General features: G+C 38.2%; 2 protein-coding genes across 3 annotated transcripts in view; one reads left to right on the top strand and one right to left on the bottom strand.

The window, feature by feature from the left end:
- The window catches only part of dlst (dihydrolipoamide S-succinyltransferase), a 19,497-nt gene extending 16,532 nt beyond the window's left edge, over positions 1-2,965 (bottom strand). Inside the window, exons 1-7 of the mRNA XM_015049095.1 lie at positions 2,834-2,965; positions 1,957-1,990; positions 1,835-1,874; positions 1,502-1,563; positions 1,326-1,400; positions 1,193-1,248; positions 516-624 (exon numbers count right to left, since the gene is read on the bottom strand). Of these exons, the coding sequence (XP_014904581.1) occupies positions 516-624; positions 1,193-1,248; positions 1,326-1,400; positions 1,502-1,563; positions 1,835-1,874; positions 1,957-1,990; positions 2,834-2,896 (439 nt within the window). The 5' untranslated portion in view covers positions 2,897-2,965. The remainder of the gene's footprint in view (positions 1-515; positions 625-1,192; positions 1,249-1,325; positions 1,401-1,501; positions 1,564-1,834; positions 1,875-1,956; positions 1,991-2,833) is intronic.
- Positions 2,966-4,763: 1,798 nt separating this feature from the next.
- On the top strand, positions 4,764-16,859 carry prox2 (prospero homeobox 2). Of its 2 annotated transcripts, XM_015049113.1 has the most exons (6): positions 4,764-4,855; positions 6,205-6,296; positions 6,375-7,772; positions 12,032-12,139; positions 13,365-13,559; positions 16,139-16,859. In XM_015049113.1, the coding sequence occupies exons 2-6, from the start codon at positions 6,225-6,227 to the stop codon at positions 16,304-16,306; spliced, it is 1,941 nt and encodes a 646-aa protein (XP_014904599.1). In that variant the 5' UTR covers positions 4,764-4,855; positions 6,205-6,224; the 3' UTR covers positions 16,307-16,859. The 2 variants fall into 2 exon arrangements, with proteins under 2 accessions (XP_014904599.1, XP_014904591.1); XM_015049105.1 differs by having other exon boundaries at positions 6,205-7,772.
- The last annotated feature ends 1,036 nt before the right edge of the window (positions 16,860-17,895 follow it).

Below are 17,895 nucleotides of genomic sequence, written 5' to 3' on the forward strand. Positions count from 1 at the left end.
TTGTGTGATCGGCAACAAGAGACCGTGATCGGCGATCACTGATCATACACTTTATCACGGAAATCGGCCGATTATGATCGGTGGCCGATCGGCACACCTCTACTACTAAACTTTTTATCTCTTACAAGAAACACATGAGGTGTTCTGAAAATATTTCCAATTGCAAAACAAGGAAAGCTATTAAATCATGTTACGTATAGCCAATTTAAATTTCTGAGGTAATATGACAGCGTGGTATTTTTATAGACCAACATACTATGAATATCTAATGGTGACGCAGGTTTTATCCCATCCCGTTTATTAAACACATAATCTTGCATGACAAAGAGGCTAGTGCTGGATAAAATAACTGATATTTCCCAAAAAAATACTTAATTATTTTCTTCAGAGCTGAAATTTAAAATGTAATCCAAGAACAGGTATAAAAACAGATGTTTTTATATTCTAAAAGTGAAATTCGATTTATAATTCTTTTTGTAGGATCAGAGACTCTTGATAAGCCTGGATTTCCATACCTCCTTTTTTAAGCTTGAAAAGTGGTGTTCCTCCTTCGACCTTTCCCCCATCTGGGACCAAAAGCTCCTGTATCACTCCTGCAGCAGGAGAGGGGACCTGCACTGATGTCTGAAAGGATGACATATACTCAAAAATTAAAACAAAAACCAAGAACAAAAATCCACTAATAGTCCATAAATAAATGCATATTGATATGATTTTTTGGGGGGATATATTACAGTATCCATCATATTTTAAATAAAGCGTGCAACAGAAAAAAATATTTTTGGTCATTTTGTATTTGACACTCAAACTTTTTTTCCCTGCAATTTATAAATAACAAAAGTGCAGCTTTATATGATTTTCTCTTGTTTTATTTATCACTCTACATGTATTTTAGAGTCCTTAAATTGTTTAATATGTTAAATGGTATGAAACAAATGCTCAAGATTTTGTTTTTATAAAAGTAAAATACAATTCTTTTTGAGGTTTTGCGAGACAAAAATGCTAATAGAAGCCCTGATTTGGTTGCTACCAAATTGATGCAATGATTCTTGAGTGTCAATAAGTTTGCTCAGCAGTTCATTACACCTACGAAACAGAACTTATAAAGTTAAGCACAAATTTGCAGATTTATAACATGACCTGAACAGAAATCGCAAAGAATCAAAAGTAAATTTATTTACTTGAAACTTACCTTATCTGTTTCGATTTCGCACACCACCTCATCCTCAGAGACAGAGTCTCCAACAGCTGTGGAACACATAACTTTGCATTAGCGTCCGATAACCTCTGAAAAGCGAGTAAAATAGTCTTCTCAGAGGTGTTACCTTTCTCCCACCTTACATCCCCCTCTGTGACAGATTCTGCAAATGCAGGAGTCTTGACTGTGATAACTTCATCTCCTAAGGAGTAAAGTCAAAAGGAAAAGGATTATCTTCAGACATCAACCATTGCATTTTATGTTCAGATAAGTTTAAAACTGGTGGACAAACAGATTGCATACTGTAAGCTGCAGAAGTCCTGAAGTACTGGATTTGGAAGACACTGGAACGGGGATTATATGGTCTGATGAGAAAGAAAAATAAGAATGAGTGTAGGCACAACTCTACAGTTCTCATTTAAATAGAATATCATTAATCTTTAAATTAGTTTATAAATTGAGAGTCACTACTGAATGATTATTTGTCAGTCTGACATAAAAATAGATTTAGGACAGCATGGTTCGCAGCCAAATATTACTCAATGAAATATGGCCCCCTCCAAGGCATATCTGCCATATCAAACATGTTCATGACTTTGACAGTACATCCCTATTATAGAGAGAGTATGTACTTACACATTGTTGTTTACAGATATAGGATGGCAAGCTGATAGAACTGAAAATAAATAGAAAAGCCATGTAAACAACATCTTGCATGTATGTGGTCAGCCTATGGTACAAGCAATAACAAAGCATACCTGCAGTGGCCCGACGAGCTAACACATTGTTTCCCTGCAAAAAACATACAATCTAGTCAAAATACCTGAAACTTGTACATGTGATCAATACTATGTCTGCATGCCACAGCTTTAAAAACATATACAAATGTGCAAAACTGATTGCATTCAGAAATCTTCCTCAGAAGACTGGGGACTACAGTGCAAGACAGGATATTAGTGAGGTGCTGCGGGTCAAAAGTCACTTTTGCAGGTTAACTTTGACCTTTGACACAATCGATATTATTACTATGTAATAGGTTTTTCTAAGTTGTTTCATATTAAATGTAAGTTTAATATGGAGACCTTATCAATAAGTGCAAAAGAAAGTTTAAGTTCGAACAACTGCACGGAATCCTAAGTGTGAAACTATAAACACACCGGCAATAAGCCTGAACTGAAACCGACGAGTTTACAATGTCGCCGGTCACACTTACACATTAGTTGGAAAATTGCCCAAATACTCAAAAAATTTGCGTTCATTCACAATATGACCTCAGCCTAATGACAGCTAAGTGCATTAGCCAACAATAGAGTACTTTTTAGCTTTGGATAGCTAGCATGTTCCACAAGGATGCGAGAATATAACAAAACTACCTCATATGAACATTAAATATCCAAGTCAAACATCTCCAGTGTTGATATCCACATATCAATGAGGTTTGCAGTATTGGTTTGTGCTGACAAGTGTCACCCTGTCCTTGGCTCGCAATGTTCCGGCCTAGCCGTGGCCTAAAGCGGGGGAAGCTAATGCTAATGCTAGCACGGATAGAGCTGAGCGTACAGAAGCTGCGGTTTTTCCGCAGCCACAAGCAAGTAGAGCTAAGCAGCGACCAAAGTTGGTAAATTTTGTACCTACCTGGCGGATGGCAGAGAGGGAGCGGCCGAAATTCCTGGTGAGACACCGGGAATGGGATAACATGGTAGCTGTGTGACAGCAGGCTGTCAGCGGAAGAGGAACTCCGGTCACACCGATAAGACAGACTGGGCGCGGGCAAGAGTCGAGGAAGCTGCATGGGATAAACCAAGTTCTCAGGCGGAAGGGGGACAGGGCGTAAAGCTGTCCATTTCCAAACTAAATTATGTTTAATACCTATAAATAATAATCAGCTAGTAATCTGTAAAATATTATTAGCTGATTGAAAAATAAATAAATAATGATTAGCCTATTGTTAAGTAACATTATAAAATTGTACATGTCACTGCTTCATTGCGTTTCACAAGTATTGAATTTAAATTGAAACGGAAAATACTTTTTTATTTATGTCCCCAAGAATTATTAAATGTTGTCATGACGCATATCATCCAAGTAGCTTCAAAGAGTTGTTGATGGTGATTCAGTGGGCAATATCTGCAGTAGCAGTCAGTCTGACAACAAGAGGCCTCTGACTGAAGACTTGGTGACATGACATGCTAACAGCTCCATATCAGACAATAGCAGAAACAGTATTCCACAGTAACATGTTCTTAATACAATCAGCTATAGACAATCACTCCTAGACACCTCATTTGGTTTTGCCATCCCTTTGGCTGTATGATTGCCCGGCAGGGAGAGGCTGGAGTAGAAGAGATGATCTTTGCTCGCTATGAACAACAGAAGAGTCTCTTCAGTCCTGCTGGGCATCCATGAAGCCTCCTTCATGGATGCCTTCAATGTGTCCTATTTCAGGCATTATTTGAGCTTTTGAGGTGCTAATTGGGTAATCACAGTTACAATATCTTGTTGCCAAGCTTAAGCATTATTACAACTGTCTTGTTGCCAAGCTTAAGCATTATTACAACTGTCTTGTTGCCAAGCTTAAGCATTATTACAACTGTCCAAAAGTAAAAGAGTAATGCAAAAATCCTTCTAGTTGCATGACAGAGCTACTTCTAGCTACTCCAGAGACAAAAATTATGAACAGAAGTCTACAAAAACAACAAATTAGAACTAAAGTAGTGGAGTATGTTACCACCATGAGTGGTACAATTAATTGTGTTACCTCCCGTTTAGCTTTTTTTTTTCTCTCTCTCAAATTTGCAACATACTGCTACAGACTTTAAAAAATAGATTTTATGGATTAGATTAACATAAAGCACTGCTTAATTGTGAATGATTACACATAAGTCTTTTCAGGCTATATCTTATAGCTTTACACATATAGAGTATGAATTTAATAAAAACAAGAAAAGTTGTTGCTCAGATTCAGAGCATCTGTGAACATACATTTTTCAGACTTGCCACAAATTATGAATTGGATTATATTGACTCTTACTGACTCTTACTCTTTTTTAAGTGCAAAGTATATTAAAGTCCAGAGTGTAAAGATGATTTTTCACAGTACAGTTGACTTAAACAGCAAAATACTTTTTTAAAACTGTTTGGTTTGATGAATTGATTGTGAAATTATTTTATGCTAAAAGAAAAGAGAAAGCGGCATGTTTCATTTAGAATACCTGCTTTTCTAATTCATCTTTCCTGTCTAACAGTGAATACACAACTTCAATATTGTTTACATTTATTTTTCAAGTATTGTTTTCTTTACTTACATATTTAAAAAATAATAATAATACAAAGTGACCTATATTGTATTTTACAGCCATGACTCTATTTGAGTCTCTTTCAAATGACTTTTAAATATTAACGGAGGATATTTAATAAGTTTGTGCACATCGACTCATTTATTTGAAGTTTGTCATCAGATCTCAGTCCGTCATCATTTCTAAAACAACCCCTGTCATATATCTCAGGTGCAGGAGTATCTTGATGCGACCCTCAGACCACCTCCCTGTGTCTGCATGGCCACGCCCCGGCTTTGATGCATCGACTCCGCCGCACTCCCCGCAGCCAACTCGCAGTCTGCGCAGGCCGTCAGCTCGGCAGCACGTCCCAGCGCAACAGGTAAGGTCCCATCAGCGCCGCTGTGAACCAACCCCGGTTAGGCTGTACACACGAATAAGTATGGTAAAGTGAATGCATGCAACTCTCTTCGCTTCTTGTAATTCCGTGCTTTTTAATACTATCGTTGTTATATGTTATTTGTACTGAAAATGTTGCCACTAGTTTATAAGATGCTTAATTCATTGATGTGCTTACTTTTTTTTAACTTATGAATTTAGTTTTGCTGTCCATTTGAAATCACTTTTTTTTTATCAGTCATTTGAATTTTCTTGACAGATTTTTGCGTATTTTTCATTGAAACGTTTCAAATTTTCTGCAGCTGAACTTGAATTAAAATCTTTGTACACATTAGTATTTTTAGTCGTCTGATGTCAACAAATAACAATACTTTTACTACACCTAATCTTCAATTAAAATTAATTCCAATATTGTATTATATTATAATCATTTTCCTGTTGCTTCTGCTCCTACAAGTAATAATAATATTAATATTAATAATAGGAATAATAACAGTAACACCTATCTCTAAAACTTGATTAAATCACATTTTGTTCACTGCTGTTAGCAAGACAGGCTGATTTTCTTACATTAGTCTAAATAAAAGGAGATATCTTAATTTATAGTTCAATATTGCTATTTTTGGGGGGCAATCAATAAAATAAATAGCATCTTTCAGTTGAATCCACTAAAAATAAGATACAATGTAATTTATTATAAGTTCCGACATTGATGTTTCAAAATAATTTAGAATTTTTTTCCCCTATTACCATTAAAAAAGTTTCCATATTTATTTGTTATATGAACATAGAGCTTTTTATCACAACTTTCTTTAAAAAAACCCCAATCAATCTGGATTTCCCTTTAATAAACGAATAAGTAAATTCATTTATATCTCATGATTTAGATACTTCTTGCTGCTGTGTTGAATGTGTGGTCTTCGGCTCTCGTGAGAGCCTTTCTTTGCTTCTTTCTGTAAACCACTATAACAAACTGAGAATGAAAAATTTCTAACATTCCTTCATTTAAGGTATTTAGTAATTTCTTACTTTTCTTTGCTAAATTGAAGAAATGTAAAATGTTTTACACACTCTTTCAGATTGCATGTTGCACAAAGATGAATGAGCCTGCCGTACAAAAATACAATGCATGTAGATAATTTTATATTTAAAGGCTGTGGAGAGTTTTTGAATTACAAAGTGGGGTAAGGGAATATAAAAATGACAAAGGTGTGAAAGACGATAAAAATGTATGTATATGATGTGAAAAATGTTTTTGTTAATGCAACCCATTTTTCAATTATTTTTATCTTAAAATTGGTGTCTTGTCCATTCAAATTCTGACATTTGCAGTGTGACGATCGGCAGCGGACATGAACCTCAGTCTTCCTGACCAGACCATGCACAGCTCCAGTGAAAGCTGCCTAGAGGACGACAAACCTGAGGTAATTTTGCCCTGCTTCCGTAGAAACATGCACGAAGATCCGCTGGCCGCCTACTCAAACGGATCCATCATCTCTCAGCTCCTCAGGAAGACGATTCATAACAAAAGGGCAATAGATGACAACCATTTTTACCTCTCTAATTCTGTGGCTGCTGCTGACTCTGGCCAAGAGGACGAGAGCAGTGTCTCCTCGAAGGACAGCACAGTCGAGGCCGTTTCCCCGAGTGATCATGTCTCCACAGGAGTCAGCCCAGAAGGAGATCACCCTTTGCCTGATCACCTGAAAGCCAAGAGAGCTAGAGTGGAGAACATTATTAGAGTCATGGCTGGCTCTCCCAACAGCAGGCAGCATTGTGATGGGGAGCGGTGCGACACAGACGCCCGAGAAATGAGGGAGGCCAGAGAATCGTGCAGGGAGAACAAACGTAAGCAAAGGTTGCCTCAGCATCAGGAGCACAGTACCATGGGATGGCAGATGAACAGAAAGCCTGGAAGCAGCTGCAATGATAACTGCAACACCAAGGAAGAGGAATGCCACAAGCTGAAAGAGCAGCTGCACAGCATGCAAAGGCTTCTGCGTCAACTCCAGGAAAAGTTTCTGCAAGTCTACAGCCAAGAAGATGCAGAATTTGTTGTGAGAGAAGCCGCAGGAGCTGTTTCTGAGCATGACATCATAGGAAATAGCACAGACGCATGCTACATAAGCCCCGAAGAGCATTTGGAGACAAACAACAGTACATCAACGGCAAACTGTAATGACAGAATCAAAGCAGATAGTTACCTGATGCACCAGAGAGAAAGTCAGAACCTTCAGGAAACCTTGAAGCAGGAGCTCTCCAAAGCAGTTAATGATTGCATCGACAGGGTTTTCAAGAAGGTGTCCTCCTCCACAGACATGGACATATCCCCCCAGCAGCGTGTGTGCTCTACACCAGAGATGCAGATCAGCCTGGGTGCAGACAGGAAGAGCTTGGCCCCTGATCACTCACAAGCCGAAGAGATGTCAAAATCCAGATCGTCAGAGCTCTGCGAGAGCTCGGAGGCTCAAACCTCACAGGACCAGACAGAAGCACTTTCACTAGTTGTCCGTAAGCCCCCAGTGACCCAAGTGAGCGCCGTCACTCCAACGGTGAAAAGGCCGTACGCCGTTCATCAAACGCCTTTCCAGTTCGGCTACACCCCCCCTCTCCACGAGAGCCACATCCTGGAGCACCTCCTCAAGTACGGGCCCCACTCCAACTTTGGCGCACTCCCCTGCATGCCCCCTTCAATGGACAGGACCTCCCCGGACTCGGTGGACCTGTCCTGGGACGCGGTCGCCATGAGATCCAAGGTGACATCCAGTCACTTCGGCCACCACCATCGCCCCTCCTCCATGGGAGCGGTGGGAGTTGATGGTCTTTGTCTGCCCCATGTCAAGATGGAGAGCGGCGAACTGCAGAGCCTGGCTGAACGAAACCCCTACATGTCTCTCAATATATCCTTTGTTTCCAGAAGATTGAGCTAGAGCAGCTTTAAGTTTCTTAATTTACAGTGCCTTGCAAAAGTATTCACACCCGTTGAACCTTTTTACATTTCCTCACACAACCACAATTTTCAAAAATATTGAACGGGACTTTTTGTAACATACACTTTAAAAATCACTGTCTAAAATGAAAGTAAAAGATAGATTTTAAATTAGAAAAAAATAGATAACTGCAAACTGTTGCATTGATTCATATACAACCCGTCTGAGTCAATACTTGCTGGACCTTCTTTTAACTTTTGTCTCCATGACTTTGGGTTTCATAGAGACACGAGTTCTCCATGAAGAAAAAGTAAGATTTACACTTTTTCTTATTTGTTAGAGCTCAAACTCTGTCAAATCAGTTTAGAGTATCTGTTAGCAGCAGATTCAAGTTAATTGGATTTAGGATTGGACCGGATGTCTTACTGTTTGCTTTCAACAATAGTTTCAATAATGATACTCTGCCATAAAGTTGGATTAGAGACAACCCACTGGGGTGACTCAGTGGTTACAGCCCTGTAATCAGAAGGTTGTAAGTTTGATGTGCCCCTGGCTAAGGCACTTAGCCGAAAGTTGACTATCAATCTGCATATTGGTGCATAAATGTGTGAGCGTTTATGAATGTGCTTTGAGTAGTCAAAATGACTGGAAAAGCACTATATAAGTTTATTTAATGGTTGAGCTGTCAATAGATTGCCTTACCTGAGCTGTGGATCCCTGCAGCTCCTCCAGAGTGTCCTCTTTACTGCTTCTTTGATCAATTTTTGCGGTTTCTTTGATCACTTTTGTTCTTGCTCAGCCTGTCAGTTTGGTGCACTGCCATGTCTTCGTATGTTTTGCAGATGTGTCGTACACTTTTTAGTCTCAGATGATGGAATGAAGTGAACACTGTGTGATGTTCAAAGCTTTAGATTTTTTTTTTAATAACCCAGCTCTGCTTAAAGTTCTCCACCACGTCCTCCTAGGCCTGTCTGCTGTTTTCGCTGGTTGTCATGATGCTGTTTGTTCACTAATGTTCCACAACAAACCCGTGAAACCGTCATGTAACAGCTGGATTTAATCTGAGATTTAATTGTAATCATTTGGAGGATATGAATTAATTAGGTGGCTTCTATAGAACATTGGTTCTACTGACTTTTATTGTGAGGAATTGCTGTTAAGAGGGTTTGAAAATAAATGCACACTACATTTTTTAAATTTCTATTTCTAAAAAAATAATTTGCTATTCACCCATAATTAACTCTCCTTCCTTGTGTTGTGATGAAATGTTCAAATTTTCAAGATGCATAAATGTTTCTGTCAGGCACCAGGTAGAACCTTATTTCACTTTTTAAAAATTCAGCAAAAAATACAAACATAGTCATGTGTTTGGTTTTTTTATGTGAAATATTGCAGTTACAATTGTAAAGCTACTTTTTTAAAAATAATTTCACCAAACGTCCTGGCTTTCCATCAACATATTTTGTTTTACATGGTTGCTGTTTGGAGATCTTGATGCCACCTGTTCACGTAGGAAAACATACGTTAGAAAATTCCATATGCACAATATTTTCCCTTTATTTAGACCAGGCTTTCTATTCTTTTAGTGCATCCATTTGAACAATTGCTGGTCGAGGTTCACTTCAACGTGGGCAGTTCCAGCAACAAACTTCAAGGAGAATTTTCCCTTTGATCTTGCTAACCCCACAGAAAATTATAGCATCTTCTTTAATCTGAGCAGAGTAATGACTTTAAGTCTAGAGAAAGACAAATAAAAAGGAATACAAGGCTTTGATAAGAATTGCCGGGAACAAAAGCCAATTTTTCAAAGGCAGAGAAAGCTTCAGTCTCTGTTTCAGGAAGCATCAGTTTTTTTTTCCTCAGACTTGAAAAGGTGCAGGATCTATTTCTCCATCATCAGAGTGATAGGGGTGCATCTAAAAGGTCACATGTGAGTGCTGGTGGAAACCACAAGTGCTTCCCAACCATTGCACTTGAGCTCTTGTCTTGAGCATTTGTTGTTGAATACATTTGATGGAAATTGAGAAGAAAATAACAGAGTTAGTGTTGTGGACCAGAAGAACATGCTTGTTTTGCTGTGTTACTTGCGTGACCATTTACGTAAACTCCATGCTCACAGGAAAAGACATTTCTTAGAGTCTCCTCAAAAATAAAATACATTTTCTTCAATATAATCCCAGAGGTGATGAGTTTGGTCTATGGTCGTATTGCCAAGGATTTAGAGAGGTATATTGCGTGGTGCCTCTTAGGATTCACTTTATCTTTACAGTGCAAAGAGCTCTGCTCCTCTTTGAACAATGCCACATAAATCTTTCATCCATACTTCCTTATTTCAAAGGCATGGTTCCCTTATAAAAGTGAGGTGTTGTGACCCGATAAGAGATATTATGACCTAAAGGCAGTGAACTACATAGGAGATGGTCAGAATCACCTCCAGGAGAAGAACTTCTGATAGAATTGCATATGTTTTATTTGCACTGTTTAATTAACTACATTGAATTAGGCACTCACCTTTAATATATCTGTGACAATCATGCTAATTTTGAGTAACAACTACCACAGTATAATAGAATAAACATCAAAATTATTGTTAAGATTAAAACAAAAATATATAATTTAATCAATTTTGTTTAAAACAGCCATTTCATAAATATTCCAACTGCCTATTACTAAATTAAGTTCAGAATAAGCTTATTTTTTAAAAAAATGCTCTTTATTGAACACAAAGACAAGTCTAACAATCTGTTTTTTATCTGGTTATTTAATCAGGTTGTATATGATTGGTTAGCTTGTACGCTGTGGTATTAAAGCAGAGTAGCCTCAAGAAGAGTTTTATTTGGCTCCATTTAATGTCCACAACATCACTACCCAAGTGTGTTATGGCCACAAAATTCTAAATTTTAATCATTTCAGTTTTTTATAAGTGTAGAAAACAGACAATGGCATTCTTACTGACAGCTGACCTGCAGTGTGCAGCTGGAGATTGCAGGGGTAAAGTGCTGTTTTTACTCTGTTTTGTGTTACTCAGTCTGGCATCTCTTTAAAAAGATTTTAAAACACAATAACAGAAAAAAATTCATAGCTTTAAAACAGTAACTTTTAAAATCCTTAGTCTGTATTCATGGGTCATGTCTATCTTCAATAAATAACACAAGTAAAGATGGGATTTGACAAATATGGTGCCTTGTAAAAGATTTCATATCCCTTGAACTCGTGCCATGATTAAGGCAAAATGGTTTTATTGGGGTAAATATGAGAAAATAGTTTCAGCTCAGTCAGATTGAATGGAGAGTATCTGAGGTCATCAATTTTCAAGTCTTGCCTCGGAAAATCTTTTGAATTTGGGTCTGGACTTTGACTAGGCCATTCAAACTCTTTCCATTTCTGACTGATGTCCTGAACAGATACTGAAGGCTTCAGATTTGTTTTATAACCTAAACTTACTTCTATTTCTCCACAACTTTATCCCTGTCCGTCTTGAGCTTCATGACACTGTTTGTTCTCTAATGTTGTCTAACAAACCTCAGAGGCCTTCGTAGAAAATCTGGATTTATGCTGAAATTAAATTGTACTAATTTAGACTAACAAACTAATTGGGTGACTTAGATATCAGTTATTTTATTTATTGCTTAGATAACTTCCAAATTAGATTTTTAGTTATCATAAACACATATGAGCAATACAAATTTCATGTTTCTTTATTTGTTCAAATGTTAAATGTCAAAATTATGCACTGCTTTGTCTCGATCAATCATAAAAAAAAACTGTATGTAAAAGACAGAAGCTTGTTTTTTGTATCTTGTTAAAATAAAGCATAGAGACAGAAATACTTTTCTGTGAGGCACTGTATGGTCTGCATGCTGACATTTTGGCCACTTTATTTAATAAAAAAGCCCCCCAACAACATATGCTGTCTTAAAATCCTCCTCCCTGCTTGTATCTAACAATCAGTATCTCCTTTCAAAACATTTCAACACAAGCTGTCTTAACTCCTAGGCATGAAGTGCTTGGCTCTCTAATTAAAAATCCCTAATCTAATTTGTAATTCTGTTTTGCCAATAAGCGCAAGTTAGGGTCATTATTGACTTCCAAGTTAATGCCGAGCTGTTCTTTAGCGAAATCCAATTTGGCCCAAGATGGAGGCAACACGATCCTCCGGCCCACTATCACTTTGCGCCGGGTCCTGTCGTTGACTTTAATTGTGGGTTTTCCTTAACACCGACTTGAACATCCAGGAGGGCCTCACTCCGAGTCATCTGAAGAAGGCGAAGCTCATGTTCTTCTACACCCGCTACCCGAGCTCCAATGTGCTGAAAACCTTCTTCCCCGACGTCAAGGTAAAATGCTTACCAGTAGAAAAAAAAGGTAGATGTACAGAATTGTTGTCCTGCTATTTAACCTCCAGTGTCTACCTGTCAGCGTGCATTTGTGATAGAAATAATCAGCAGTGTGTCGGAGGAGAGAGACAAAAAGCGCAGAGGGTTTAAATAACAAAGCCGCTGATCTGCTAGTTTGTCCTGGGGGCAGAGGGAGATACAGGGGCATTCTCTCTTGGAAAAAAAGCCTCTCCAGTCAGCAAATGGAGTGACAAAGGACTCTCTAGGCAAGGCATTGCTATTGAGTGTCAACACAGAGTTGGTATTAGAGACCTTTGCAGATGCGACGAGGCGGCAATGTGGTACTAAACACAACATCCTGTGTTTTTTTTTTTTTTTTAGACCTTTTTGATTTTTTCTTTCAGTTTTTTGTCATCTTCAGTGAGTTTTTTTTTTCTTCCTTCATTTTACCTGGACCATCTCCTTCAAATCTCCTCAAAAACATCTTCCAGCCATCTCTCCCATTACCTATTCTATCTCATCTCTGGGATCTCTGAGCCGACGCGGGCCCCTGCCCCTCAGTCTGCGCTGACCCTCGGGTCAGAAGGGGGGGATGATGCTGGTGCTGCAGCCCTGCGAACGTCTCCTCCTTGCTTGCAATCCAGTGGTGGGAAGTGGCACCGGACAAAAGGGCACATAATCCCAGTGTCTGATTCCATCCTATCAGCCGAGTCAATGAGAGGGAAGCTTCCTTCTGTCCTTATGTGCTGCTGCTTTCTCATCCGCCACAGCAGACAGAAGACGCGTCTTTGATGCCTGCCCAGCCCTTAGGCGTTTTTTTTTCTTGTCTTTCTGGATGATGAGATAGAATAACAAGACTAATGTCAAGACTGAGTTTAAAAACACAGCCCTGACAGATGTTGTTTCATTCATTGGTGGGAAAAGATCAGAGCAATTAATATTACACTGTGACTGACTGTTTGGTGGCATGTTGTCCTCCAACCACGGTGAATCTAATAAGTGTGCAAACCTGTGCTGAAGACTTTCGTGCACAATTTGAAAAATGTTTTACACATTTAATCTGTACAAATAAGCTACATTTTCAATTTATTTTGCAGCTTTAAATTTCAGAGTGCCACACTCCAACTGCACAGACTTGTTAGTGCGAGAATTTTTGTTGCAAGCGCAGGTAAATTAATTTGTTACTTAACCCCCCCAATTTTATTTATTTTTTTTAATTTCCCAGTTCAATCGCTGCATCACCTCTCAGCTGATCAAGTGGTTCAGTAACTTCAGGGAGTTCTACTACATCCAGATGGAGAAGTTTGCACGCCAGGCCATCGCTGAAGGCGTCCGCGACGTCAAAGATATTACAGTCAGCAGGGACTCTGAGCTCTTCCGGGCGCTGAACATGCACTACAACAAAGCCAACGATTTTCACGTAGGTGCCACTCACCCGTCATCACACAGATATGTTGTGGTTTCTTGTGTATGGCTGTTTAAGAAAGTTTTGTTGTCCAATTGTTTTTTTTTTTTCTTCTTCAAAATTTTAAATAGTGGTTAGCACCTCTGGAGTGAAGCTTTAAGGTTAAATCTGGAGGCTTTTGCATTTGAATGTTTAATTTCTTTGGTGCTTTTACGTCCTTTTCACAGTCCTGAAACATGAAAATTAGGTTAGCTGAAGATTCTACACTGGACATATGTGTGATTATGTCAGCATGGTTATTTGTCTTATTTGTCCCTGTGTTGTCTCTGGGAGGTACTTCACTGGATCTCTGTAACACCATCCCCTGTGTGGTCTTAAAGCACAGAAATTGGTTGGAAGAAGCAACATGTGAAGAAGTACATGTGACCAAACATGTACACATGCAATGTAGTGCATGATTACCAAGTGGACGGAGAAATACACAAATAAATTTAGAAGTGTGTGGCACGGAGCTACATTTCCCAATGAATATTTTATGTATATCCACTTTTTACTGCAAGACAGCTGCAAGTCCTCTGGGGCATCTTTTTACCATCTTTACACATAAAAGGACTGAAATTTCAAAACAAACTTGGATTCTACTTCATGAACATGCATTGATCTAAACCACTCCATAACTCTCGCTGCATATTTAGTTTCCAGCTTCTGAAAGCTTTTTTTTTTCTTTCAAGAATAACTTTCTTCTTCTCTTCCATTAAGGTCAGATTGTAGATTACATCACTAATAGCTGTCCTGTTTTGCTGTAGATCCCTGCAGGTATCCCTGAAGGCAGTTAGTTGCAATGGATTTTAAGCAGTATTATATTAAAGAAAGCCGAATACAAAGGCAAACCACACTTTTCAGAGTTTTATTAGTTAAAAAAAATGTTTAAACATATTTATTCCATTCCTCCCACTTCAATTGGTTACTGGTGCCTGAAGCAAATCCGACCAACTTTATATTGGTCTATAACTTAAAATTTCAACAATAAATTTTAGCTTGTTCATGTGAAAAGGTTCAAGGAATATAAACATAAATCAGTCTTTATTGCATTGGTCGCATGTCTGTGGACATGTTTGACTGTGTTGCTGACCTATTTGTGTCACACTGCACCTGTGGCTGGCCAGCCTTTATTGGCATTATCTAAACTCCAGAGTGACGCTTTATCAAACTGTGGGAAGAGGAAGCCACAAAATCCTGCTAAAACAACTCAGGATTAGAGGGCTCGCACGCCTGAGTGGGGCAGAGATTGCTACTGATGCGGAATGCTGAGAAAGATGCTGTGGATTCCGAGGGAGAAGGCTGTGTGGTGGGAAAGGGATGGGAGCGTTTTCTTTACCTTGGGACCAAGACATTCCTTTCCCAGGGATGCTTTTGTGTCAGGAGATGAGGGGAAAGAAAAATAACTTATGCAAACAATTGTTGTCTGAACTGACAAACGGATGGGAAACAAGTGCTGAGTTGAGGTTTTCTCCCATCATCCTTTGCATCTAAACTTTAATGGATTCTGTTGTAGTAGTTGTAGTCCTTCTGCAATGATAACCAAACACAATATTTGATTTGCTTCACTCATCACAAACCATGCTTTAATCAGGATACACACACTTAGATCTTTATACATTTTCAACATTCTTTACAAATAGAATTGGAGAAAAGTGTGACTTGCAAATACATTCAGTCCCTCTTAATCAATATTTTGTACCTTTAATATTGTTGGTGACATCTTCCCTACTATCAAGCCTTTTTCACATTTTAACTGCTTTTCTTCAAGGATCCCCCTGTATGTAGCTCCCTCCAGGTTCTCTGCCCTTGCAGAAGAGGATAATCTGTATGGCATGATGCTGCAACCACAGTGTTTAACCATGAGAAATGTATTTTCAGAGAAATGTACTGCATTCATTTTCCTTTACATCTCAGCCAAAGAGTTCAGTTTTAGTTTGTTGTAAGAAGAGCAGCTTCATCCACATGTGTGCTGTGTTTGATACACTTTTTGAGGCAAGACGTCATTTGACTTTTCTCTTCTTCTTTTTTTTTTTTTTTTTTTGCATATATCCTGCCAACATGTTCACCCATCTTCACTGTGAATCTCTGCAGCTCCTCCAGAGTCACAACAGCCATTTAGTCTGCTGTGTTACATTCACAGAGACTATCAATTAAATAAACCCTGAAGGCAGTACATTGTCCTGGATTTTTTTTTTTTTTTAGGTGTGTCAGAGTGGTTATTTATTGCTGTCTTTTGTTGCTTTAAGCTTAGCATGAACTCTTAGACCTTAATGGTAGTTACTTTAGGTTCAAGAAAATAAGAATTTATAATGAAAGAGACTTACAATTGAAGGTTAATGATTGCTGTGTTGCTTTTGTAGTATCTGCTCAGAGAACAAAGAGAAAAGCTCCCTTTCATCAGCTTGAGTGTTTGAAGAAATGCTCTACAGGTCCTCATTTCACATATTTAGGAGAAACAAATATGAGTCCGTTTTGTAGCAAAGCTTTACATAAAAGCTTCTTCAACGCTGAGATCCACTCATAATTTAACCTGCTTTGGTTTTGTATTCTAGGTTCCCGACAGGTTCCTGGAGGTCGCTGAAATCACCCTTCATGAGTTTTACAACGCCATCTCTGCCACCAAAGATTCAGACTCCTCGTGGAAAAAGGCCATTTACAAGGTGATCTGTAAGCTGGACAGCGAAATCCCAGAGGAGTTCAAGACATCCTCCTACTTATAGATTTGTGTTTTGGAAAATTGTACAGATGAATTTGGATTTGTTACTTGACGGTGTTAGTTCATTTCTTGTAGTGTAATTTAGTGAGGTGAAATATAGTTTAAAAGAAATTTCAGAGGAAATGGATCCCTAATGTGAAATGTTATGCTCTGCTTTCTTAAAATTAGAAAATAATAATAATAATAATAATAAAAAGATAATGTTTGCTTTTTTGTTTTGACAGTTTGTGTGTTTGTAGCTGTGTAAACAAAATGCAAAGATGTAATCATTCATTATGTAGATTTTTACCAGTCAATATGGTTTGGTTTCAGTTTGGTTTCAATTTTATTCCAAAGCTTTGCATCTTGTATAAAGAAACATGCAGTACTGTTTTTCTGTTGCATAATTTATTAATGTTCTGTCTGTACATTATTAGCCCGTCTGTTTAGTGTTTTATTGATTAAATGCAAATGATGTGTGAAGGTAAAACTCTTGTCTTGTAAAGAACAATCATATTCCGCAAACAGGCATTTTACTGGATGATTTTACTGAAATTAAAGATGCACTAAGTTATAAAGCAAAAACAATGCTATAGTTTCATTTTGAGGAATATTCAGATGAGCACATATTTAAATGTTTTATTTTTGCCTGAAAAGGCGTCACGAGCGCCGCTGCCGTTCCCCTAAGGTGCCTCTAATCCACGTCCAACCGCCAGCTGTTGAACATTCCCTGAACTATGCCGTCCACATTGTTCACCGGAGCCAATTCAAGTCAACTTTCTAAGGCCTGCATTCATTGTGCGGCCGCTGCGGATGTGGACGGCCGCCATGTCTTAAAAACAGCGACAATGCATTCCCTCCTCATGACTAATGCCCGAGGTGACCTCATATCGCATTTGTGCCACCAAAGCAAAATTCCAGAACCCCAATGGCTCTTTCTTCCAGGCTCCGGCTTGTTTGAAACCCACACTACAGTTAAGCAGCAACATAGGACAGATTTATTTATTTATTTATTTTTTTTCTTACATGAAGAATATGCTTTTCTAGACTCAAACTTCCAAATACTTAAGTAAGTACAAACATTTAGTGTAATTTTCTTTATATATTTGTACATAGCACAACTTGGGCAACATGAAAAGCCATTTTGAACCTGAAGCACATATAGTATTTGCAAGTCTCAAGAGCAAAAATATTGACAGCTCAACAAAACAAATAAGCTGATAACAAAACTTACTTCTACCAATCTGAAATAAATAACTCTGGTTTCATACACAATTTGTATACCTTGCAAATGCTTTCACACATGTTTTTACATTTTGTTATTTAAGAAACATCTCCATACACCTCAGTGTATTTTGATGAAAGAGCATCTTAAAATAGTGCCCAAATGTGAGATGAAAGGGAACTCATACATGGTTTTCAGATCTTTTTGCCAGTAAAAATAGAGAAAGTTCTTTGTGTGTTTGTACAAGTGCACCTACCTTCATTCAAGTCATCTAATTAGTAATCAGTCCATCTCTGTGTGCTATTTATTCTATACCATACCAAACCATACCAACTTTATTTATAAAGCACTTTAAAACAACCACAGCTGATACAAAGTGCTGTACAATA

Source organism: Poecilia latipinna, unplaced genomic scaffold (genome assembly GCF_001443285.1).
Source record: "Poecilia latipinna isolate Pla-1442-1.1 unplaced genomic scaffold, P_latipinna-1.0 Scaffold43, whole genome shotgun sequence".
Taxonomy (NCBI): domain Eukaryota; kingdom Metazoa; phylum Chordata; class Actinopteri; order Cyprinodontiformes; family Poeciliidae; genus Poecilia; species Poecilia latipinna.